A 24,727-nucleotide genomic window follows, 5' to 3' on the forward strand; every position below is an offset into this window, starting at 1 on the left:
GGGCAAGAGCCGCCACACACACCTCTATCCGTTCTGGCCAGAGAGAAAGAGTTCCTCTCCCAGCACCTTGTCCCCACCAAAAAACAATTCCTGAGAGACTCGCGCTCACCGTGAAATCATGGGGGGCTCCTGCCTTACCCCTTCTTCATGCTTCGGCGNGGAGCTTTTCTCCACCACTCAAGGTCTTCCAACGTAAGATTCTCACTTTCCTCTTCAGCTCTCAGTGCCCAGGTGCAGCCGTGGTGGAAAACTCGGCCTCCGCCCACTCACCCAACAGAGAACATGAAAACGGCTCTCCCCCCCATTTCCTGGGGCTGTGTGGTATTGCCCAATCTCCAATTTGGGGGAAGGGGACGGAGAGAACAGTGCTTGGCCTGGGAGTGAGGGAAGATGATAGCCAATTGAATGAACCATCCATTCAGGGGCGGGGTCAAAGAGAGGCCAGCCCACTTCGCCCCGCCCCTCGATGCAAACTACACTTCCCGTTATGCCCCTTCCACTCCCAGCCGCGCTGCACGGCGGGAGTGTTGGACCTCGTGACCTCAGGGTATTTCGGAACTCGTAGTCTCGAATCCAGCCGAATAGGTCCTGAAAGTTATAAGGTATCCCTAGTCTCTCTGTTTCCCCAGATAAACGTTTTATGTTCTCAGTTCTCTTATATTTATTCAAATACTAATTAATTATGGTTTAAAGATGTCGTAAATGAACTCGTAGCAAAGAAAGTAAGTAGTGTGGGTCATGGTAATCTGTCAGGACCTAGAAGCCGCTTCTTCCGCCAGGGCCTGGTCTCCGCAGAGGATCGGTTGCAGTCATGTCGGCTGCGATTGCATCTCTGGCTGCGTCCTATGGTTCGGGTTCAGGGTCCGAATCGGACTCGGACAGTGAGGGCGGACGGTGTCCGCTGCCAGCTGCCGACTCCCTCATGCACTTGACTAAGTCAGCTTCGGCCAAGCGGTCTCTGGCAGTGGCGGTGGACTCGGCTCCGGAGGTGGCAGTTAAGGTAAGGTCTTCGGCCACTGATGCAGTGCGGGACTTGTCTGCTTCTGCTCCAAAATCCGACAGTCGCTTGTTAGGCTCTGGGTTACCTCTCCCTCAGTGCTGAGATGTAAGTTGCTAATGCTCGGATCTCTTCTCCTTCCTACATGCATCTTCCTTGGGAGAAGCCGGGACTTGAAAATTCAGGACAACGCTCTACTGCTCCCCGCTCTCTCCTCCCGCCATCAAGCAAGTGGGAAGGGCGAGGGGAGGTGGTGAAACTTTATTATGATTAAGATGTGGCCTGGGTAGAGCAGAGGTAAATCAGAACTTCCCAAACCAGACTATGTACCCTTACTGGAAGCGAGAAGTGGCCTGGCCTTGTTTGGTTTTGAAGTCAGAACTAGATTCTGATCCCGACTCCACCCCTTCGTGAACTTGGGCAAGTTATACAACCTCCTGTGTTTCATCACCTGTGCAGTGGAGATCATTTCCAAAGTATATATCTATATGAGAGGGTTATGTAAAAATTAAGTGAAATGATACAAATGTAGTTTGTAGCACAGACCCTGGTATCTAATGAAAGTGCATAGTTAGTTTAGCCCTTGTGATTATATATGTCAAGTCAGCGAGAAAAGATCTTGGGTTTAAGAAACAGTATGCTTGGTCCCAGTTGAGTAAGGTGACAGAGGGAGAAAATGGGTTGAATGGTTCATTCAACAAATATTTACTGAAGACATGTTATTTGCCAGAAACAATTCTAGGGGCTGAAGACACAGAGGCCAAGGAGCCAGACGTCTTTGCCATCATGATGCATACATGGTAGTGGAAGAGACAGTCAATGAAATGTGAGCAAATAAAGCGGTTACAGATTCGATTGAGTACTATGAAGGAAAAAAAAATAGGGGTTTCACGATAGAGAATTAAGTAGGAGTATCACTCCCTTAGATTGCCAGGGAAGTCTTTTCTGAAAAAGCAGCTTTGAAGGGGAAGAAACCAGCCATGTGCAAGATAGGGCAAGAGTTTCCAGACAAAGGAAACTTTGCAAGAAAGTTAACAAAGCAAAGAAAACAAAGTAAGTTTTGAGGTGACAAGGAGCTTAGTGTGTTTGAAGATCTGAGGAAAGGTTAGTGTGTCTGTAGCCAGAGAAAAGCAGCCGCCAGTTGGTAGTAATAGACCCAGTAGAGCCTGATGGGGGTGACCAGAAGCTCGAGATGTGCTGGTGGAAGGCAGTGTACAAAAATTACTTTGTATTTAAGATGTTTCCCATACAATGTCAAATCAATTCGTTGTATGCCAGAAAATAATTTAACATTGTATGCTAATTATATTTCAATAAAAAAACAAAAACAAAAAAAGATGTTCCCAAGTCTAGTGTTATGACTTTAAGTCTTTTGCAAGTTTTTATGAATTTTACTTTTTATTATAGAGTGGTATGAAAGAATGCTTAGAATCCCATCTTTATACAAACTCCCCCAAACTTGTATCAATCATTCCAGCAACCTCCTGAGTCCTCATTGTTTTCACAGCTTAACTTTTTCTGAGTTGTCACTTCATCTCATTTTCTCCTCAACCCAGTGCAACCTAGCCTTAGCCTCTTGGGAAACTACGTGTGCTCCCTGAGAAATGTGAGACCCTGTCAAGTTCTGCTGTCTGACTTGAATATCTGTATCAAGTGACACTCTTCTTGTTTCCTGGAACTTGCTTTCCCTTTGGCTTCCATAAGGCCATCCTCAGTTTTCTGATCCCCTGTTCTTCTGCCCTCCCTTGTATATTGGGGTTTCCTGGGACCTGGCCCTTAGTCCCAATTATACTCTCACATGCCTTCAACTTCAGTCTGTGCTTCTGATGACTCACAGGTGAACACTGCAGACCATCAGGATTCAAATCCTGCCTCCAGTACTTACTCAAATAGTGACCTTGGATAAGTACCTTTAAGTGCTCTCTCTCTGCCCTAAGGTTTTTCTTATCTGTAAAGTCGGGATAATACTAATACCTATTTCGTGGATAGACTTCTCACAAAGCACATTAAGTACTGATAATAGTGCCAGACACACTGGCCTTATTTCCAATTCCAAACTCTGCTGGTAGCTCCAGAACTGTTAAACTTCTCACTCAGCATGGTACTCAGGCACCTCCAATCCAATGCGCTGAAAAATTAACACTTTTTTTCCCCACCCTCAAGGTCCACATCACCTGTTTTTCCCATTTTGGTTAACGATTCCACAACCCCCGTATTAGTCCAAGCCAAAAACAGAAGGGTCTTCCTTTTCCTTCTTCCTCTGGCTTCAGGGTCTTTCAGCTTGTTCTAACATGTCTGCTCCATTAATTTCTCTCAAATTAATTTCTTCCTCTCCGCTGTCCCTGATACAGCTTTCCTTCATATCTTCTTTACTTATCCCAGGAGTCTTTACTCTTCCAACCCCTACTTTTGGGTAGCAGGTCCTGTCATTGTGACACAATGATATTTATCAAATATTTTATTTCAGATCCTTATCATTTCTACGCAAGACAATTATAATCACCTTCTAACTGGTCTTTCTACTTTTTCCTTCTTGTTTCCTAGTTCCATAACCCATTCTTTCCTTCACAGTGCGCCCAGAGTCATCCTTCTAAATTCCAGGGTTGTATCACTTCCCTGCCCAAAGACACCATGTTGCTACTGTATAATTTCTAAGTTCCTGTGTAACATGAGGCCTGTCGTTCTCCCATGCTGAACTCTCTGTAAAGCCCCAAAAGTCTTATTTTCTTTTTTCCCTCTCCAGAGTTTTGGCCATACTAGTCTCTCTGCCTGGAAATCCCTTTCCTCATGCCTCACGCTCCACCCGCTCCCAAATTCTCTCCTTCCATCTCAGTGCATGTTTCCTCCTCTGTCTGTCCGGGCAGCCCCCTTTGTACCTCAGTTGTAGCACTTGCTGCATTGCTGTGACTTGTTAATTTTTTTCTTTATCCTGGACTATTGTCAGACCCTGGGGACCAGACATGGTTGTGTCTATTTTCATGTCTCCTGGGCCTAGTATACAAGATTAAGGGAAATGTATTTGGTGAGAGAATGAATGAAAGAGTAAGTGAAAAAGAAAATCTTGAAAAAGCATGCACATTTGAGAATCAATGTACAGTGATTGGGTGGGGGTGAGGGAATGGCTCTAGAACTCGCTTAGTTCAGTCACCCCAAGTGTAAAGTAAAATAATCCAGGAAGAGAAGTTGCATAAGGTACCAGAAGTCCATTAGAAGCAGAGCACACAGCTAGGGCTATACCCCTAGTTGATGAAGGTTCTATGATGAGAGAGTAACAGACATTAATTATCATTAGTTTGTGAACCAATACTTAAAATACAATACCAACAAACCCTTACAGAGAGTAAATGTAATGATAGAGAAATGACCAAGGAAGGAGATGTGAAGCCTGCCGATATGTTCCTCTGGTTCTTCTGTATCTGACTAACTATTGTGACGAATAGCAAGCATTTTGAGAAGATCATAAACATACTCAGTGTTTTTAATACATTTCTCTGAATACTAATGAGATTGAACATCTTTTCATATATGTTATTGGTGATTAGATTTTTTTTTCTTTTTGAAGCGACTTGGGTTGTCTTTTGATTTGTAGGAAAGCTTTGTATCTCTGGATAATATCCTTTGTCAGTTACATGTACCGCAAATATCTTCCAGCTTGAGGCTTGTCTCCTCAGTTGCATCACTGTCGTGATAAATAGTTTTTCACTTGTCTTATCAAGGTAGTCTTTTATGAAGTGTAGCTCCTGTTTCTTGTTTGAGAAATCGTTTCTTCTCCCAAAGTCATAAGAGTTTTCTCCTATTTTGTTTTTTGAAAGCACTAAATTTTTGCTTTTTACATTTAAGTCCTAAATCCACAGGGATTTAATTTTTGTGTATGGTGTGAACGTTTTTAATAATATGGCTTGATCTTTGGTGGGGCTGTTCCTCTCACCCTTTTTTGTTGTAGTTATTCAAGAATGTTGTGGCTATTCTCGGCCTCTGTAATTCTAAATACAGTTTAGAATTCACTTGTAAAGGTTTACCAACATCAGGTGGGGTTTTGTTTGGTTACACTGAAACAGATCAATTTGAGACAATACTCTATCTATTCATTTGTTTAGGTTTTCTTTAGATTTTTAATTTCTCCCAAAGTTAATAATTTTCTCTATCAGGTGTGTCTTATTTTTATGCTAATATGTTAATAAATAGCATTTTTTAATTTACTTAATTGTTTTAATGATCTCACTAACATAGTCCTGTGGTCCTATCAGCTGCAAATACAACGGTATTTTTTTCTTCTTTGATTCTCTCTCTCTCTCTTTTTTTTTTTTTTTTTGCCATGCTTGCTAAGATTTCCAGAAAGATCAAAAGTAAGATGGAAAAAGCATATATCTAGCAAAGGGTCATCTGCGTGGCTCATCCGAATCTTGATCTCAGCTCAGGTCTTGCTTGATCTCAAGGTTGTGAGTTCAAGCCCCTTATTGGGCTTCATGCTGGGTGTGAATCCTACTTAAAAAAAAAAAAAAATACACACACACACACACACACACACATACATGTGTGTATATGTGACCATGGACCAAATAAAAAATAATAATAATAGAAAATATTTTGAACTGAATAATAAGGAAAATACCAGAACTTGTGAGGTGCAGCCATAGCAATAATTTTTTTAAGTTTATTTATTTATTTTGAGAGAGACAGAGACAGGCAAGTAGGGGAGGGGCAGAGAGAGTGGGAGACAGAATCCCAAGCAGGCTCTGCGATCACAGTGCAAGCCCCATGCAGGGACCCATGTGATCATGACCTGAGCTGAAATCAAGAGTCAGACACTTAACTAACTGAGCCACCTAGATGACCCAGCAATAACTTTTTTTTTTTAAAGTATAGTCTTAAATACAGGTAATGGAAAAGAAAATAGAAAGTTAATTTGCTAGGCATCCATTCTTTTGGATTTTTTTTTTTTTATCATTCCATTCTTTTCCTGTACCCATTTGTAAATTATGCCCTCAGTTTCTGCTCTTTGATTGCCCCTCAAAATTAAACCATCTGATTTAATCAATACTTTTGCCTTTTACTAAACAGTGCAAGAACTTTAGAACACTTCAGTCTTATTAACATTCCACAACCCCTACTTTAGCTATTATTGTCCTGTATTTTTTATATATATTTAAATTTCAGAAGATGGCAGTTAGCTATGCTGATTCCTGCATCTCACAGGCAAAGAGATGGCCTTCTTCCTGCCTATTGTGCATACTGGATGTCCTTCAGTGAGGGTTAGGTGGAGGCAGCTGCTTGCAGTTTTAGTTTGTCTTTAAAAATGTTTTTATTTGAGCATCTTTCTCGAAGGATCTTTTCACTAGGTTTCCTTTACTTAGCTGGCAATTCTTTTCTCTCCACATATTTAAAATACTCTACTTTCTGATTTTCACTGTTAGTAATAACAAGTCAGCTGTCGTCATAGCTGTTCTCTTTTCTTCGGACTCTGCTTTTACAACCCTTACCCTCTGCCCCCCTTTTATTTGAGGTGTAGTTTCCAGTCTTTATATTCCTTATGGGATACCAGGTGTGGATATCTTTTTGTTTGTCCTGCTCAGAATTTGTAGAGTTTCCTTAATTGGGAATTAAATGGTTTGGAATATAGATCTTTCAGTGTTTCTGGAAAGATCTCAGTTCTTATCTCCACATATAATTTTGATCCTGTTCTTCTCTTATTCTAGAACTTCAGTTGGCCATATTTGTGTTCTCCAGTGTATGACAACAATTATTTCCTGGTTAAAAATGTATTTTACTGCAGCGCTATCAGACTTCGCACTTTGGAAATCATGTAATGAACCCTGTTGGGTTGCAAAGTTGCTTGTTAATTGACTTAAATTAAAAAAATAAAAGCCGACCTGGCATTCTCTCATTTCAGTCTATGACTGTGTTACTTTTCCCCAATGTATTACTTGCTTTGGCGTAGCCAACTCGAGTAAAATGAAAATTCTGATTTTGAGCATATATTAAAATGTCTTCTTTTTCGGTGATCTTACTCATACTTGTGAGCTTCAAATCGATCACCTTTTCCCTCTGCATTTGTTAAGGGCCAAACCCAAAGGATATCTTTATGTGAATTTCTCTTCTTTTATGTCATCCACTTAAACTTCCATCTTACAAAGTTTACTCATTTCTACTTTCTGGGGAAAAAAACCTATACTATAAATTGATAAATAATCCATGATGATGATTAGTATTTATTTTCTGCTTTATAGTTTATAAAGTGCTTTCATGTCTATATTATTTGTACAACAGTAAAAAATGTGAAAAAGTCTCAGAAGTAAGTATTATTTCATTTTATTCTCAAATTCCTTTGAATCAACAGAAGATAACGTGTTCAACATATTTAACCCATAGGGTGCCCTTCACTCACTGTACTTCAATTTTTATGGATAATTAAAACTGAATAGAAATCCTTTGTAATTCTGTGGTAATCTCAATTGCATGCTTAATTATTATTGAACTCCTCATGGGTATTAAAACAAGGTTGTGGTATTGTCCAAGTTTTTCTAATTAAATGTGTAATTACTAACTCTTCACTTTCTGGAGGGTTGTCCAATTTGTTCTATAATTTTAGCAGGAACTAGAGACAGAGACCTATTTATATTTTTTATTAGTTGCCACTGTTGTATGTATAAAGAGTAATTATTTTTAAGTTATACTTTGAATTTAAAATTTGGCATCTCATGTTACTTTGTCCAAAATAATTCAAATTTAAAATACCCTTAATCGAAAATGTGATGAACTATATTATAAAGTCGTTCTGGAGTCACCTGGGTGGCTCAGTCAGTTAAGTGGGCAGCTTTGGCTCAGGTCATGATCTTACGGTTTGTGGGTTTGAGCCCTGTATCAGGCTCTGCGCCGACAGCTCAGAGTCTAGAGCCTGCTTTGGATTTTGTGTCTCCCTATCTCTCTCTCCTCCCCTCCCTCTTTGTGCTCTCTCTCTCTGTCTCTCAAAATTAAATAAATAGACTTAAAAAAATTTGTTCTAGCAACTGTATTCTATAAAATCCATTGGGGACTCGTGAATGTGGCTAAGCCTTGTTATTTTAAGCAGTTTATACTAGAATTAAATATTGAGAGAGAAACACAATTTAGTTTTTATGCAGTCGAAGCAATTTGTATATGGCTTTTTAATTTTATGGTACTGAGTTTTGCTATTCAACACTAGGCAGATACTATCTCAAATCAATGAAGATGCTAGTGTGCATTCTAGGGTAATGTATAGTTGACCCTTGAGTAAGGAGGGTGTTAGGGATACCAACCCCTCCCCGACACTGTCCAGTTGAAATTTTACGTATTACTTTTGACTACCCAGAAACTTTACTAATGGCCTGCTGGTGACAGAAGCCTTACTGATAATATAAATAGCCAATTAACACATACTTTGTATGTCATATGTATTATATACTATATTCTTACAATGAAGTAAACTAGGGAAAAGAAAGTGTTATTAAGAAAATCGTAAGGAAGTACTGACAGCTCAGAGCCTGGAGCCTGTTTCGGATTCTGTGTCTCCCTCTCTCTCTGCCCCTACCCCGCTGTGTGCGTGTGTGTGCTCACTCCCTCTCAAACATTAAAAAATAAACCATAAGGAAAAGCAAATACGTTGATAGGACTATACTGTGTTTATTGAAAAAAATCTAAATAAGTTCAATCCTGTATTGTTCAAGGGTCAACTATATACGTATCATACTTTAGATGGTCCGGTATTTGAATCCCCTTCCTTAAGAGTCTTAATGTGAGGAACGGCACTTGCTGCCTCAACCTTCAGAGACTGAAAGCCCAGATAGTCAGTCTCCTAATTCCATTTTATTTAAGGCTCAGGACAGTAACTTGGGCCCAGCAGACAAATGCACTCACTTAAATTTTAATCTAAAGCTAATCCACAAAGAACCAAGGAAAGAGAATATGTGCAGTGACGTGGGGGCTACCATTTCATTTCTCGGGCCAGGAGTCTCAACAGCAGTGTCCCGTGGCAGCCAAAGCCATTTAGTAATGATGTTTGGTAATGGTGAACTCTTGTCCTCAGTGGACTGGTTCTGTGGTATAATTGATTTTCAATTGTGATTCCATCTGTATACACGCCCTTATTTATGCCCATTTCCCTAAACTGATTCTCCACCCTTCTTGGCAGTTCTAAGAGAAAGGATTCGGTACTCAAAAGAATTCAATATTGTTTAATCAGTCTGTGAGGGTTCCAGCTGCTTGTGGCTAAGAACCCCGATTGATAGCCTGCCAGTGATTTTTTTTGTTTGTTGCTAATTGGGTCTCTTTAACATCGCTCATTGTGGTTACTTGAAATTTTTCCCCTTCTCATTTATTCTATTAGTATCTTGGGGTAAGTGACTTAATGTTGCTAATACTTCACAGAAGTGTTGTAGGAATTATATGAGATAATGTGAGTCAGCACTAACGTTGTTAAGCACTTTTTCATTGCATTTACCCTCTTCCAGCAAACTATGGATTTCATTTCATATATTGCTTGTTGTCTAGAATATAAGCTCTACAAGGGCAGGGAGCGTTATTTCTACATAGCCTAGAACAATGCTTGGCACTTAGTAGGCACCCAATCAATATCTGTTGAATGAATAAATGAATTTGAAGTTACCATATTTGGTTTGTGAAGAGGCCTGTGCCCCCAACTGTGCAAATAAAATAAGATCAGTTATGAGTCCCTACATCTCCCACCGGCTCCAAACATCTCTCTGTCACCCATTACCCATCCTTGTCTTTGTCAACTCTGTTTCATCTCAGAGGGGCCTCTCTTTTCAGAGGCTAATCTTCCATTTGTGTCCTCGATTCTTTTCCTTCCCACTTCTTCCAGGATAACTATACCATTGATTATTCCCTCATTCTTTTTTTTTTTTTTTAAGTTTATTTATTTTGAGAGAAAGAGAATGTAAGTGGAGGAGGGGCAAAGCGGAGTTGAGAGAGCGAGAGCGAGAGCGAGAGAGAGAGAATCCCAAGCAGCTCCACACTGTCAGTTCAGAGCCCAAGGTTGGGCTCAAAACCATGAAATCATGACCTGAGCCAAAATCAAGAGTCTGACAGTTAACTGACTGAGCCACCTAGGCTCCCCTCCCCTTATTTTTTTTCCATGTGTTTCTCCCTACTCTCTCCTATCCTGTAGCTCATAACTGACTAAATCTCAGCTTAGTCTCTTTTTAAGGAGGGAACTAACAAACTTAATTTTACCTTGAAAACCCTTCAGTCTGGCAACCCATCTCTTCTTTTCTTTATTGCCAGGTGTCTTGAGAAAGTTAGAAGCTATTACTGTCCTCTTTTTTTAGATCTTTAGTTATACCTTTGCCTCTTACAACTGCTTTCCTACCTACTCCACTACCAGAATCACTCTGGCAAAGGTTTGTTTGTGATGTAATTGCCAAATTTGGTAATCTTTATTCACCCTCTTTAATTTCTCTCTGGATTTGACTTTTCTTTCTTCAATTTAACAAATATTTATTGAACATACACTGAATTCCCTGCATTCTAGGCAGTGAGGATATAAAATCTTCATAAAAGTCATATGCAACAAATAATGTAATATCACAATTGCTATAAGAAATTATGTACAACAATCCTTAGAACTATGGAAAAGCAGTTTTCCTGAGCCAAGAAGAGGAAAGGTATAAGAGAAAGTTAAGATGACATATTATCTGATAATAAAGGGATACACTGTAAGGAACAAAGAGGGTAACATTGCCAACAGCACAGAATAGATGAAAGTACTTGATACTTTTAAAAATCGGTAATTTGTCTAACATGGCAAAAGTAGGAGTGTATTAAACCAGATAAGGAGGTATTATAACAGACAAGATATGATGGAGTCTGTGCTGGAATAGTGGGGACAGGGCTGTGGAGTGGGACTGTAGAAGTAGGGTTGCTGGAGAAATATTTCAGAAATAGAGTCAGTAAGATTCTGTGCCTTATTTATTAGTGAGTAAAGGTAGAGTCATGGTGGAATGAGATCTGTTTTGGACACAGCAAAGTGTTTGATGCTATGGAACATCCATGTAATGCAGTTCAGTAAGCAGTTACATATACGGATCCAGAGGCCAAGAGTGTGGCCAGTGTTGCAAATAAAAATTTAAGGTGAAGATTGAAGTCATGAGAAAGACAAGAGAAGGAAAGATACAGTTTTGAAACTAGAGAGTATGGAAGTTTAAGGAAGTCCTACTGTAAGAACTCTATGAGAAGTAGAAAAAATTAAGTTGTCTGCTTTGGGTGAGGGTTGCTTTAGAAGTGGTAACATTTTGGAACGATAATTGTGTGCCCACAGTGTTATTTTCTTGGTCAATTTTCTAGTCTTTGTCATTAGTTGTTCTAAGTCTCCCAGGTCTTCATCTGTCAGTAGCATTGCTTCTTCTCCAGTGTCACTGTCAACTTTATGATATCCCACCTTAAGAAAAAAATTTCAGGGGTGCCTGGGTGACTCAGTCAATTAAGCGTCCAACTCTTGATTTTGGCTGTCATGATCTCATTGGGGATTGAGCCCTGTGGCAGGCTGTGTGCTGACAGCGCAGAGCCTCCTTAGGATTCTCTTTCCCTCTGTCTGCCCGTTCCCTGTGTTCACATGCACGCACGTGCTCTCTCTCAAAATAAACATTAAAATTTTTTTGATTATTACTTTGAATTGTGTTATGCATTGTGTTGACAGAGGTATGTCACATCAGTAAAAGGCCAACAGAATAAAGATGGTGATGTGATGGGGATAATTCTAGGGGTTGAAGATACATATGTGCATTCAAAATCCTTTGTGTAGCTTATAGCTTAGTAAGGGGTGGTAGACAATAAATATACATGACAGATGATGAAAAGTATAATGCAGAAAAATAAAGCAAAGTAAGAGGAAAGTAAAAAAAATTGAGCAGGGGCACCTGGGTGGCTTAGTCGGTTCAGCGTCCGACTTTCGCTTAGGTCATGATCTCGCGGTTCGTGGGTTCGAGCCCCGCGTCGGCCTCTGTGCTGACTGCCAGCGCAGAGCCTGGAGCCTATTTCAGAGTCTGTATCTCCCTCTCTCTCTGACCCTCCCCTGCTCACGCTGTCTCTCTCTCTCTCCTAGAAATAAATAAAAATATTAAAAAAAAAAAAAATGAGCAGAGACCTGATAGAACAATCATGTGAATATCCAGGGAAAGAACATTCCAGGAAAAAGGAACAGTACATGCAGAGACCCTGAGGCAGGATTGTCCTCTGGTGAATTCTAGAAAAAGCAATTGAGCCATAAGGCTGGAGTTAATGAGCATCAGCATAGAACTAGAGGAATACAGAAATGTTTGGAGGCAAGCGGGGGTATAGATCATTCTGGGATTTCAGGGGGAGAATAATTCTCAACCAGTTAGATTAATACATCCTCATTTTGTAATAGTAATTTTGTAATTCCACTTTACTGAAATATAATTCACAGATGTTACGTAACTTTCTTAAAAATTTTTAAATACAACTTGAGTACCCTGAGTAAAGGAAGGGTATTTATAACCTGTTTAATGTCTAAATTAAACATGTACGAACAACATGTTTTTAATGTGTAAATACTCAGGCAGGATGATACAGGAAGACAAAAATGCTTTGTGATGCTACCCTGGGGAACCATACTTTCTGAGAACAACTGGTAACGAGCCTTTACGCCTTTGTTAGGCTCCACTCCGAGTGGAGAAGTGACCTGAGGATTTAGAGCAGGAGTAACATAATGTAATATATATTTTTTTAAATCTCACAGCTCCTGCCTGGAGTGAGGCTGTGAGCGGACAGGGGTAGAAGCAGGGAGCCCCGTTAAGAGGCTGTTGCAATAATCCAGGGGTGAGTGGCTAAATTGGGCAGTGAGATGTCCATGAAAGAGGACTTGAGAAGTGTTTGAACTCTAGATGTGTACAGAAGATGGAGGATCTGCTGATGAATTGGAGACACAACGTGAAGGAAAGAGGAATCAAGGGTAACTCTAGGAGTTTTCACGTGAGCAAATGTAAGGCTGGAAGAAGTCACTGGGAAGGGGTGACCTTTTGGATATATCCCTTTTGGATATATCAAGTTTCAGATGTCTGTTAGGCATCCTAGGAGAAAAGATGGTGAGTTACAGGTCAGATACACAAGTCTTTAGAGTTCAGAGGAGAAGTTCCGGTTAGAGATGCCAGTTTGGGCATAAGTGTTGGGCTTACACGAACATAGAGATCACCGGTGATTCTCTAGTGAACATGAGATGTTCGTGTTTGTGAAACTAGGCGATGAATTTAAGAAGGTTGAAACTTTAGCACAGACTGTGAGATTCACATTTAGAATGTTAGGGTCCTGTCACTTCTGCAGTCCTGAACCATGTGCCTCTGGGCGTAGCTAATAAGGTTTGCTGAATAAAAAGAAGGACTTGTCCTGAATTTGGAACTGGAGGTTAGTTCTTTTGAGTTCCTAAAGAAAGAGGAGCCGGACTCTCTTAATTTAAGGCTTTGAGTAGCTTATTAGCTTCTTGAGAAATTTTTCAATATGTTCAGATGACATAAAATCAGTGTTTTGAAAGGAAAAAAAATTTTGTTATGCACCCTAACCTCTATACCTACGTACTTCTATTAGTCTTTGATTATTAGAATTAATCATATGGCACTCATGTAATAATCATAAAATTGGTGTTAAAATGGCTATGTGATCTTAATGTAGTTTCTAAAATAAAATCATTTGTCAGATGTTTAACGTTCATTTGGTTTTCTTTTAGGAAGATTTGGAGACTGGAGTTCACCTTGACCCTGCGGTCAAAGAGGTTCAGTATAATCCTACCTATGAGACCATGTTTGCTCCTGAGGTAAGAAAACATTATATTTAAGATTCTGCCTTTAAAAAAAAAAAAAAAGATTCTGCCTCTTGCTAACGTATTTGAATTATACATAGGTAGATACACAGTGAGTTTTTCAGAATTTTCTCACAAGAATATACTATTTAAACTTTCGGAAAATATATCTTGTTATATGTCAGTTATATCTCAGTTTTTTAAAAAACGAAAAGAAAATATACTTTTAAAAATCTGCTAATGCTTACCTACCAACATACAACTATCTGATAGAATGGAACTCTGTCTTTTGAAAAAAAAACATCTTAAAATACCTGATTCTTAGATGTGAGCGTAGTTAACATCTTCCTCAGTATTGTTAAGGGAGCATTATAAATTAACCATAAGGGAAAAAGAACTTGTTTTATTAGCATCATCAGTGCAGAGTGTATTATGAAACATCTGGTTACGAATGCTCCCGTGCTGAATGCTAAAAGGAAGTGGGGCGCTCATGTGTTCCCTGCTCAGAAGAAGAAGTAGTCACAGTGCGCATTGCCTGCTCTGCATGAGACATCTTATGATGATGGTGATGGTGGGTGATGATGATTAATGCTGATGGAAGCACAAAGAATATGAGGGGGGGATGGCAAAAAAACAAACAAAAAAATCCCCAAACAGTGAAAACTGTCCATTTAGGAAAGTCTTTGTAGAAAAAATGAAACTTCTAGCTATTTTGTTTTCAAAAAGGGAAAGAATCCTTGATTGAGAAAATGGAGATGCCGGAAAATGGTCATTCTAAAACAAAAAAAATAAGCCTTCCGTAGCAGGATCTTTAAGAAGCACTTTAAAAATGGGGGTGAGGAGCCATATTTCATTGCAGCTGAGTGAATGAAGAGGTGCTTTTTAATACTTTTTGGTTTTGAGCATCTGCTTTTTTTGATTAAGCAGTCATAAAGCTGTTTTATATAATTGCCTGCTCAGGTGTCTGTCATCACTTAAAATTCGGCAAGTGTGGGGCGCCTGGGTGGCTTAGTCGGTTAAGCGTCCGACTTTTGCTTAGGTCATGATCTCGAGGTTCGTGGGTTCGAGCCCCGCGTCAGGCTCTGTGCTGACTGCCAGCTCGGAGCCTGGAGCCTATTTCAGAGTCTGTATCTCCCTCTCTCTCTGACCCTCCCCTGCTCACGCTGTCTCTCTCTCTCTCTCTCTCCTAGAAATAAAAAAAATAAAAAAAAAAATTCGGCAAGTGAAAAATGTAGCACGGTCAATGTTGTGGGTGCCAGCATTTAGACATCGCTTTAGCAGTTCTCCGGCTGTCTAGTTAGCAGAAGTCCCAGGCTCATACTCTGAGACTGCAGCACATTTTAAATTTTATTCTATTATTTCTTAAATCCTTCTAGCCTATTGTACCTCTAGATGGTTTCATATCCCTTGGCACCCCTTTAGCTGGCATGGTGAAGAAGGATTATGTGTTAAATATATGCTTCATGGTTTTTTAAATGAAAAGTACTTCAATTAAATAGGGCCACTAAATTCAGAAAATGAGAACGTTTGGAAGTAGTGTGGTATGTGTGTGACCTTCCTATGTCTGTGCATGTTATATGAAGTCTCTTTCTCTTAAATGTTTAGGTCTTGTGCATAACTAATACATTGCTGTGTGATTATAGTTTTGAAAATTTAAAAGATAAAGTTGGTTTTTTTGGTGATATCGATGAGGCATTAGGCCTATCATTCTCTTTGTAAGATTACCAATCCTTTAGTAATGTGTTCTCTTTTTCTTTTCTTAGGAAACCTCACATTCAATATATAAATTAGCTTACGTTAGGAACACTGATGCTTGTCACCAATTTAAGAAGAGTGAGGAGAGGGAGAAGTGAAGAAAAATTACAATTTTTCCTGGTTGCCAAATGAATTGTCTGTTACATAATAGATTATTAACTTAGAATTTTATGAGTAGGATCTGTATAATTTGACAAAGTATGGAAAGGTGTTACCAGGAACTTTGCTGGATGAAATTCAAGTTCCCTTGTTTTGAGAATCTATTGCTAGAAACAAGATATAACCCCTCTCCTAAAGCTACTGTTTACCAGAGAGGATATGCTTAGTGTTATTTTTAAAAAGATAAAGACCAGACTCTTTCCTAGAATGCATAAAGTACTATTCAAGTTAAAGGAGAGATTGTGTCTGGCTGTAAAGATAAGAAAAAGTTTCATGGAGGAAATAGTATTTAAAATAAACAATAAATGGCTGGGGCACCTGGGTGGCTCAGTTGGTTAAGCCTCCGACTTCAGCTCAGCTCATGATCTCACGGTTCTGTGAGTTCAAGCCCCACGTCAGGCTCTGTGCTGGCAGCTCAGAGCCTGGAGCCTGGTTCAGATTCTGTGTCTGCCTCTCTATCTGCCCCTCCCCTCCTTCCACTCTGTCTCTCTCTCTCTAAAATAAAAAAATAAAAAAAAATTTTTTTAATAAAATAAACAATAAATGGCAAGATTTCATTCTTTTCGATCACCAACTAGTATTCCATTTTATACACCATATCTTCTTTATCCATTCATCAGCCGATGGACGTTTGAGTGTTTTCCATAATTTGGCTATTGTTTAGAGTGCTGCTATAAACATTGGGGTGCATGTTCCCCCTTCAAATCAGCATTTGCAACAAAGTGGATAGAACTAAAGTGTATTATGCTAAGCAAATAAGTCAGAAAGACACATATATGAATTCACTCATGTAGAATTAAAGAAACACAGCAGATGAACGTAGGGGAGGGGAAGGAAAAATAAGAGAAGAGAGAGCTAGGCAAACCACAGGAGACCCTTAAATACAGAGAACAAACTGAGGGTTGATGAGTGGGGGAATGGGCTAAATGGGTGCTGGGCATTAAGGAGGGCATTTGTTGGGATGAGCACTAGGTGTTATATGTAAGTGATGAATCACTAAATTCTACTCCTGAAACCAATACTAAACTGTATGTTAACTAACTTGAATTTAAATAAATAAATTTTTTAAAATAAACAGTAAAGTCCCAGTTAAGAACATGAGATTTGAGGTTAAATGCACTGCGTATTAGCTCTGGTGTGACTTTGGATTATCTTAGTTTTCTCAAAGGTAGAATGAAGATGATTTCTACTTTACTGAGTTATATGGATATACGTAATAATGTCTGATAGGCTTAGGAAACTCTGGCATAGAGTAAGCATTTAATAAATAGCAGCCCTTATTATTATTTATGTTACTACTACTGGCGCTGATGGCTAGAAAGGCTTTTCTGAGGAAAGATTCCAGGCAGAAGAGAGTAGCATTAGAACAGGGAGGACTACTTTAGTCATTGTCCGTAGAGGAGAACAGAGAGGTAAGATTAGAATGATAGTTTGCATAGTGTTGCACAGGGTTCTGGCCAATGTAAGTAGTTTGGTCTCGATTTAATAAATGATACACAGATTTTTAAGGTTCTTATTAAAGTGGCATAATTAAAGCCGAATTTTTAGGAAGATTAATTTGGTAAGGGTTTGCATGATGGAAAAGAGTGGTCATAGAAACTAATGAAATAAAACTACCATTTATTACTGTATCCTAGGTACCCTATACTGAGGGATTTATATATTTGTATACCTTATCTCCTTTAGCCTTTACAATAACCCTGTGAAGTAAGTACTCTAATCCCTATTTTATAGCCAGGAAACCAAGTGTCAGGGTTTACTGCCAGCAGGTAACGTATTTGGGGATGTGAGTTCACATCATTCTTGACAATTGCTCTGTGGCTGGAAGACCTGTTTGTAGACCATTGCGGAGTTTGCACATTACACCCCATGTCTTTGACTTTACTAGTTGAGTAAATTAACTGAATTGACTACTTTATTGTATAAAATACTGTTTTTGCCTCCCAACCGAGGACTTTCCCTAAATGGTCTAACCTAGTATCCAGATAAGCTTACTCAAATTATAGACAGGACTTGAAGAGATAACAGCCATTGCTTTAGTCTACTCACTTTCTTTATTTCACTCAATCCTTTTTGGATATGCTTAGAGAAAAATGTATTTGTTAGCTTTTCTAGACTCATGTAAAACCTATAATCCTCAGGGAGATTTTCAGATTTAAAAGAATAATACTTTTAGTAATAGAAAAAAACATTAAAGTTAAAAGGAAACAAATCCTAGTTTCTATTAGATATCTGGCCATAACGGCTACTATAAATATTAATGTTAGAATGAACTTTAGAAAACAGGTCAGCTCTTTTATTTCATAGATGAGGAAACTGAGGCCCAAAGCCATAGAACCCACACTAATAAAAAATTCTTATTTTAATAATATTTAAACTGTGCTTATGTCTTACATGATTGTGATATTCTGCCAATAAAACTGAATTGTGGTGATCTTTTCCCAATTTGTGGGAAATAATTAAGTTAATCAATAGGCTCTTCTCACCTTAAAGTTTGTTTCTAAATGTTTAACCATTGATGGCTACAGTAAACATTAATGAAAAACTTATCAGAAATCTAAGTATAATATGATTATTATTAGTTCAGTAACTTGGGGGGGCATTCTATATGTGAATTTATGATTATGATTTCACAATAGTCAGTTTTTGCTAGTGTAAATTTTCTTAATACCTGTGACATTGTGCTATACTGCTAAGACACTGACCCTCAAGTACTCCACCTCCTGAAGACTTTGGAGAGCCACTGCCTTACGATACACAGATTTCTGAGATTTATCCACCAGTGTCTTAACGAATTAAAAATGCTTTTCTCCTACTTTATAAATAAATCACTACTTCACTCAGGTGGAAGATAATAAGCATACTTAGGAACATCCTGAGATGCAGTGATCTGAATTATGAATTAATACCTAAATGTGTCTATTTTATATGGGAGATTAAGATTATAATTGACCGTGGTGTACTTCAGTATGGTCTTAGCTTAAAACTGTTAAATACTCATGCCTAACTTAAATATGTATTTTTAAAATCCCTTGAATACAAATTTACTCTTGAACGTAGTTAATTACCAAAAGTTAAAAAGAATATTTGGAAGTCAGTTTTGTGTGTTTTTTACATGCTTTGTATTTTAATTTTTTATTTTTATTTTAAGTATTCTCTGCAACCAACGTGAGGCTTGAACTCACAACCGCAAGATCAAGGATCACTTGCTCCACCAACTGAGCCAGGCGTTCCTATGCTTTGTTTTGTTTTTTAATGGTTAGTTCAGAATTAATAGAAATGCATATTCACAGAGACCAGGAGCATCTGGGACACATAGTTTTTTTGTTTGTTTGTTTGTTTTTAAATAGTTTATTGTCAAGTTGGTTTCCATATAACACCCAGTGCTCATCCCCACAAATGCCCTCCTCCATGCCCATCACCCCCCTTCCCCTACCCTCCATACCCATCAGTCCTCAGTTTGTTCTCAGCATTCAAGAGTTTCTCATGGTTTGCCTCCCTCCCTCTCCCCCCCCCAACCTCTTCCCTTCTTCTCCCCCACGGTCCTCCATTAAGTTCCTCCTAATCCGTGCAAACATATGGTAGCTGTCCTTCTCTGCCTGACTTATTTCGCTCAGCATAACACCCTCAAGTTCCATCCATGTTGCTACACATGGCCAGATTTCATTCTTTCTCATTGCCATGGACACATAGTTTTTAAGGAATTGGGAAGTGCTGACTTTTGCTGAATAACATTTCTCTTCTTTTCTTTGTGGGCATTTATTTAGCCTTTAAGGTCCCTTCCAATAGCTGCTGTTACAGGTAGTTGAGGTGGGCCAGAGGTAGATAGATCCTCCCCCAACCCAGCTTCCTATAGCATTAGATGTTTTTGTGTTGTCTCCAGCTTAAATATCTATAAAACATAGCAGATTTAAATTTTTAGACTGCTTTGGAAATGGCACCAATATAACATATACTTAGCTCTAATATGTGGCTCTGTATTCATATAGAAATCAAAGTTCCTTAATGCTGAGAATTTTCCTTTAAAAGAGCTGATTTGATATGTATGACAAATAGAAGAATTGTTCTTTTTTTTTTTGTAAAATCTTAATAAGACTATGGAAATCGTATTTTCCTTTTTCAAATGGAAATTATAAATGTAATGATTAACTTATTATATGAGTAACAGAGCAATGAAGATATTTATCATTTTAGATTTTCCCCCTAGAAGTATCAGATAATGCTTTGTGGAGGATAGCTTACTATATTATATTAGGTAGAACATCTAGGAAACTTAAACCACTTTCTTATCCTTAGTCTTCTGGATGTTCCTTGTTTTTGTAATGAATTTCATGACAAAGAAGTTCCTATAACTACCAGCATTCAGCAGTCTAGATTTTTTTTCTCCCTTACGTTTCCACCCATTAGTAAGGAGGAACTAATATAGGCTATAAAATCTTGTACTATCCTTTATTATAAATTCAGAATGAATAGTAATAAAAGTTTTGTATGTAAATCAGGTATTTTAAAATTGAATCACTTTAAACATAGAAATGGAAGCTGTCAATATAAAAGAATATTGTAGTAATGCATTTTCTTCTGAAGCAGAAAAAAACCATAAGGCAAATGTAACATTTAAATTCAGATTTTTGTGCATAGTATAATATTGGTGTCTAGCGAAGGCAGCATTGTCCTTAAGAGAAGACCGATAACTTGTATTTATGGTTCTGGAAATATATCATAGGAATGGTGGTTTCTTATGGTAGTGACCTAAGATGTTCTGAAGTTGAAATACTTTATCGCCAAGACCTTCCAGACTTGAGAATATCCTGTCTGATCCCACTATTTCCAAAGTGGGAAGTTGATTTTCATTCTTTATTTAGAAACAAAAGAAAGGGCCCCCTGGGTAACTCAGTTGGTTAAGCTTTTGACTTTGGCTCAGATCATGATCTTATGGTTCATGAGTTTGAGCCCTGCGTCAGGCTATGTGCTGACAGCTCAGAGCCTAGAGCCTGCTTCAGATTCTGTGTCTCTCTCTCTCTGTCTCGCTAAGATTAATAAACATTACAAAAATTAAAAACAAAAAAGAAAATACAGAGTTGTATTTTTCCATTAGTATTAAATAAATATCATTAAATTAATAGTGCTTGTCATAATCTGGTACCCTTTTTTACCCGTTATTTTTAAAGTCAGTATGATTGTACATTTAAGAAATGTTACACAATAGAATCCTCGACTACAGTTTGTTATAACCTTGGTTCTACCAATTAATAATAATAAGACTACGGACTCTAGGGCAGATAAAATACATCACCTTTGGCCTTTTTTCTTATTTCTAACACGAGAAGGAGAATACCTCTCTAACTTTCCAGGATTTTTGTACAGATCAAACTAAATAACATTTGAAAACCATATGGAAACTCAAAGCATTATAAGCAGATAATAATGTACTATTTTGTGTAAGACTTTCATAGTGTGACTTCTCAGAGTAATTTTATTTCATTTGTAATATCTTTAGGGATTTCTTCAAGCATTTTACTTTTATTGTCTATTTCCTAGTCTCTGACCCCAGCAGGGTTCTGATTAATCTTTCACTTCATTAGTGCTTTCTATATGTGCATGATGGTAAGTATTGAGGATTTTAAGTCTCTGCCTTTGAAGAACTCATGATCTAGTAGAAAAGAAACTGTATTTTTAAAATTACATCATGGTACCATTATTGATATAAAAGTTACCAGAAATCATCTTTATAAATTAAAAAAAGTCACCAAAAATCCCCCAAATCATGGACAAAAAATAATAGTAACTCAATTATCAAGAGCAGCATTGTCAATAGAACTTCCTGCAGTAAAGGAAATGTGGTAGCCAATAACCACATGTGACTGTTGAGCTCATGATGTGTGGCTAGTGTGACCTAGGAACTGAGTATTTTATTTTAAGTAATTTAAATTTAAATACCTACACAGAGACTTGGGTGAGCAGGGTTCCTCTCCTTCTGCCCTAGGCGCTGGGCTAACAAACAGTGCTCATCAGCCGTTGCCCAGCCGCGCTGAACGTTGTGTGGGGAACATGTTCCCAAGTAGGTTACTTAGCCCCTCTTGATTTAGAGTTGAAAATATATTGTACAATAATTCTAGTATTCTAACTTTATATAATTACAATTTAAGTCTGTTTTTTTTTTTTTTTTCTTATAACATTGCAGTTTGGACCAGAAAATCCCTTCAGGACACAGCAAATGGCTGCCCCTAGAAATATGCTTTCCGGATATGCTGAACCAGCTCATATCAATGACTTTATGTTTGAACAGCAAAGAAGAACGTTTGCCACCTATGGTAAGGTGATAAGTTTCCAGTTTGACACATTTTTGTGTGTGTGACAATCTGTTTTATCTTCTTGCATTTTAAATTTAATAATCTAGTTTCCTTTTTCAAAAGGTACATTTTCTTAAACACATCTATAAATATTTATACAAATGTGACAATGAACTATTATTTTTAGCTGTCATTCTAAATCTGCTGTGATTTCTGAGTGCTAGAAATACTCTGTGGTCTTAAAAATAGAATGTGCTCTGATGTACTTGATAATGAACACTTGTTATTGGATGTCCGTTATTTGCAGATTGCTGCTGAAGTTGGTAAATGACCAGATAGTGTTGAGTTTACTTTTATTTTTAATTCCAGTATAACTAACATACATTGTTATATTAGTTTCAGATGTACCATATAGTGATTCAGCATTTCTGTATGTTGTTCAGTGCTCATCATGATAAGTGTACTCTTAATCTCCTTCACCTATTTCACCCATACCCCTACCCACCTCCCTTCCAGTAACCATCAGTCTGTTCTCTGTAGTTAAGAGTCTGTTTTTTGCTTTGTCTCTTTTTCTTTGTTCATTTGTTTTATTTCTTAAATTGCACATATGACTGATCATACAGTCTTTGTCTTTCTCTGACTGAGCTATTTGACTGTATACCTTCTGGATCCATCCATATTGATGCACATGGTAAAATTTCATTCTTTTTTGTGGCTGAGTAATATTCCATTGTATATATATCAGATTCAACCATTGATGGACACTTGGTTGCTTCCATAACTTGCCTATTGTAAATAATGCTACAGTAAACATAGGGCTACATAAATATTCTTGAATTAGTGTTTTCATATTCATTGGGTAAATATCCAGTAGTAGAATTACTGGATCATATGATACTTCTATTTTTAAATTTTTTGAGGAACCTCCATACTGTTTTCCACAGTGGCTGTATCAGTTTGCATTCCCACCAGTATGCACGAGGGTTCCTTTTTTACCACATCCTCACCAACAACACCTGTTGTTTCTTGTGTTTTTTATTTTAGCTGTTCTAATAGGTGTGAAGTGATGTCTTATTTTGGTTTTGATTTACATTTCCCTATGATCAATGATGTTGAGCATGTCTTCAAGTGTCTGTTGGCCATCTGGATGTCTTCTTTGGAGAAATGTCTATTCATATCTTTTGCCCACTTTTCATCAGAGTATTTGGGTTTTTTTGGTACGTTCATTATATCTTATCATTAACCGATTGACTTTATTTTGGTTCTTACATCTTATCTCTGAAATGTTTTCTCTTATTTATTGAAGGACATCGGGATATAGAGTGGCCACAGAGTCATTGTGTAAAATAATTATATCTAATCTATCAGTAGATAGATTTAAGAAAGTTAACATGCATACAAGGTTGGGAATCTCCTAAAAGAAGATGGTCTGTATAATATCCTTTTTGATAGTTCCGTAGATCATAGTTCCTGGTCACTTATATCAGATTTGCTAGTATTTGGTGGTCCCTCTCCTTCCTCTTTCTATAATCCTCATCTGTGTCTTTATGCTGTTGTAGTTATGATCTTCTTTATGAATTAGTTATTTGTGCTAATGTTCTTTTCCCAAAAAAGTAATTGAAAAAGAAAGCTTTGAATTTTACAACAAATTTAATCATCACATCTTTAGACATCAGCAAATTGTCTCTTTTTTTCTTTAGTTTTCTTTGCAGTTAGAATTCTAATTCCTACTTTTATTTCTTTTTGGGGGGGGGATTCTTTTTTTTTTTTTTTTTNCCTTTTATTTCTAACAGATTTTTTTTTATGTTCTGAACAAATTTTTATATTCTATCTACCATTAACTTCCATTACTATAAGATAGGATTAAAAAAGGTTAAGGGGCACCTGGGTGGCTCATTCAGTTAAGCATCTGATTCTTGATTTGGGCTTAGGTCATGATCTCACAGTTCATGGGTTCAAGCCCTCTATCAGGCTCTGTGCTGACAGTGTGGAGCCTGTTTGGGATTCTCTCTCTCCCTCTCAAAATGAATAAACTTAAATAAAACTTAAAAAAAACATTTTTAAAGGTTAAAAAGACAGTAGCCTATGAAATATTATGTATTCAGTGATGCTTTTTAATAAAAATTATCTTCATAAAAAAGAATATAAACAAATTTTAAACTTTTAGGAATGAGAGAAGAAAAAGGTTACCTATAATCCCTCTATACTAAAGTATCTACTTTTAGCATTATGATCTTTATCCCTCCAGGTTACTCTATACTATAATCATTCTATACTGAAAAATTTGCATCTCACCTTTTTATCCAGTGTTCTGTCATAAGCATTTTCCAGTGTTAATTTATAATCTCAGTTTGTCATTAAGAACTATATAGTATCTGTTAATGGGCTATATCATAATTTATGTAATTATTCTAATGGAAAGTTTTACTTTTTTCTGATTTTTAGGGAGTGATGCAAACTGATTCACTGTGTATTAGTTGAGAGTTTTAGTAAAGATAGTATTTATCACAGTATATTCTCAGAAACTGGCTTTAAAAAGATTGTCATGTGTTAGATCATATTTGACCATGACAAAGTTATAATTAAGTGTTCAAAAACTAAGACTGTATACTTCTGAAATCAACTAGAAGAGTTTGACGCCTCCAGTCCAATAAAGTGGTTATAAATGCATTGTACCCATTACTTTTATAAAGGATCCCATGTGAATATGAAGTATATATATATATGAATATATATACG

The 24,727-nt window shown here is 37.6% G+C and overlaps 2 protein-coding genes across 5 annotated transcripts in view; one reads left to right on the forward strand and one right to left on the reverse strand.

Annotated features, from left to right (window-relative positions):
- WASF1 (WASP family member 1) overlaps positions 1 to 158 on the reverse strand; it is a 65,832-nt gene extending 65,674 nt beyond the window's left edge. For all 4 annotated transcript variants that reach the window (XM_077779973.1, XM_077779977.1, XM_077779976.1 and 1 more), the window contains exon 1: positions 110 to 158. The gene's annotated coding sequence lies outside the window, so the exon portion shown is untranslated. The remainder of the gene's footprint in view (positions 1 to 109) is intronic.
- Positions 159 to 786: 628 nt separating this feature from the next.
- The window catches only part of CDC40 (cell division cycle 40), a 58,031-nt gene continuing 34,090 nt past the window's right edge, over positions 787 to 24,727 (forward strand). The window contains exons 1-3 of the mRNA XM_077780015.1: positions 787 to 1,000; positions 13,713 to 13,799; positions 21,880 to 22,009. Coding sequence (XP_077636141.1) covers positions 812 to 1,000; positions 13,713 to 13,799; positions 21,880 to 22,009 — 406 coding nt within the window. The 5' untranslated portion in view covers positions 787 to 811. The remainder of the gene's footprint in view (positions 1,001 to 13,712; positions 13,800 to 21,879; positions 22,010 to 24,727) is intronic.

Source organism: Crocuta crocuta, unplaced genomic scaffold, assembly GCF_008692635.1.
Source record: "Crocuta crocuta isolate KB4526 unplaced genomic scaffold, BGI_CrCroc_1.0 scaffold147, whole genome shotgun sequence".
In the NCBI taxonomy this organism is placed as follows: Eukaryota; Metazoa; Chordata; class Mammalia; order Carnivora; family Hyaenidae; genus Crocuta; species Crocuta crocuta.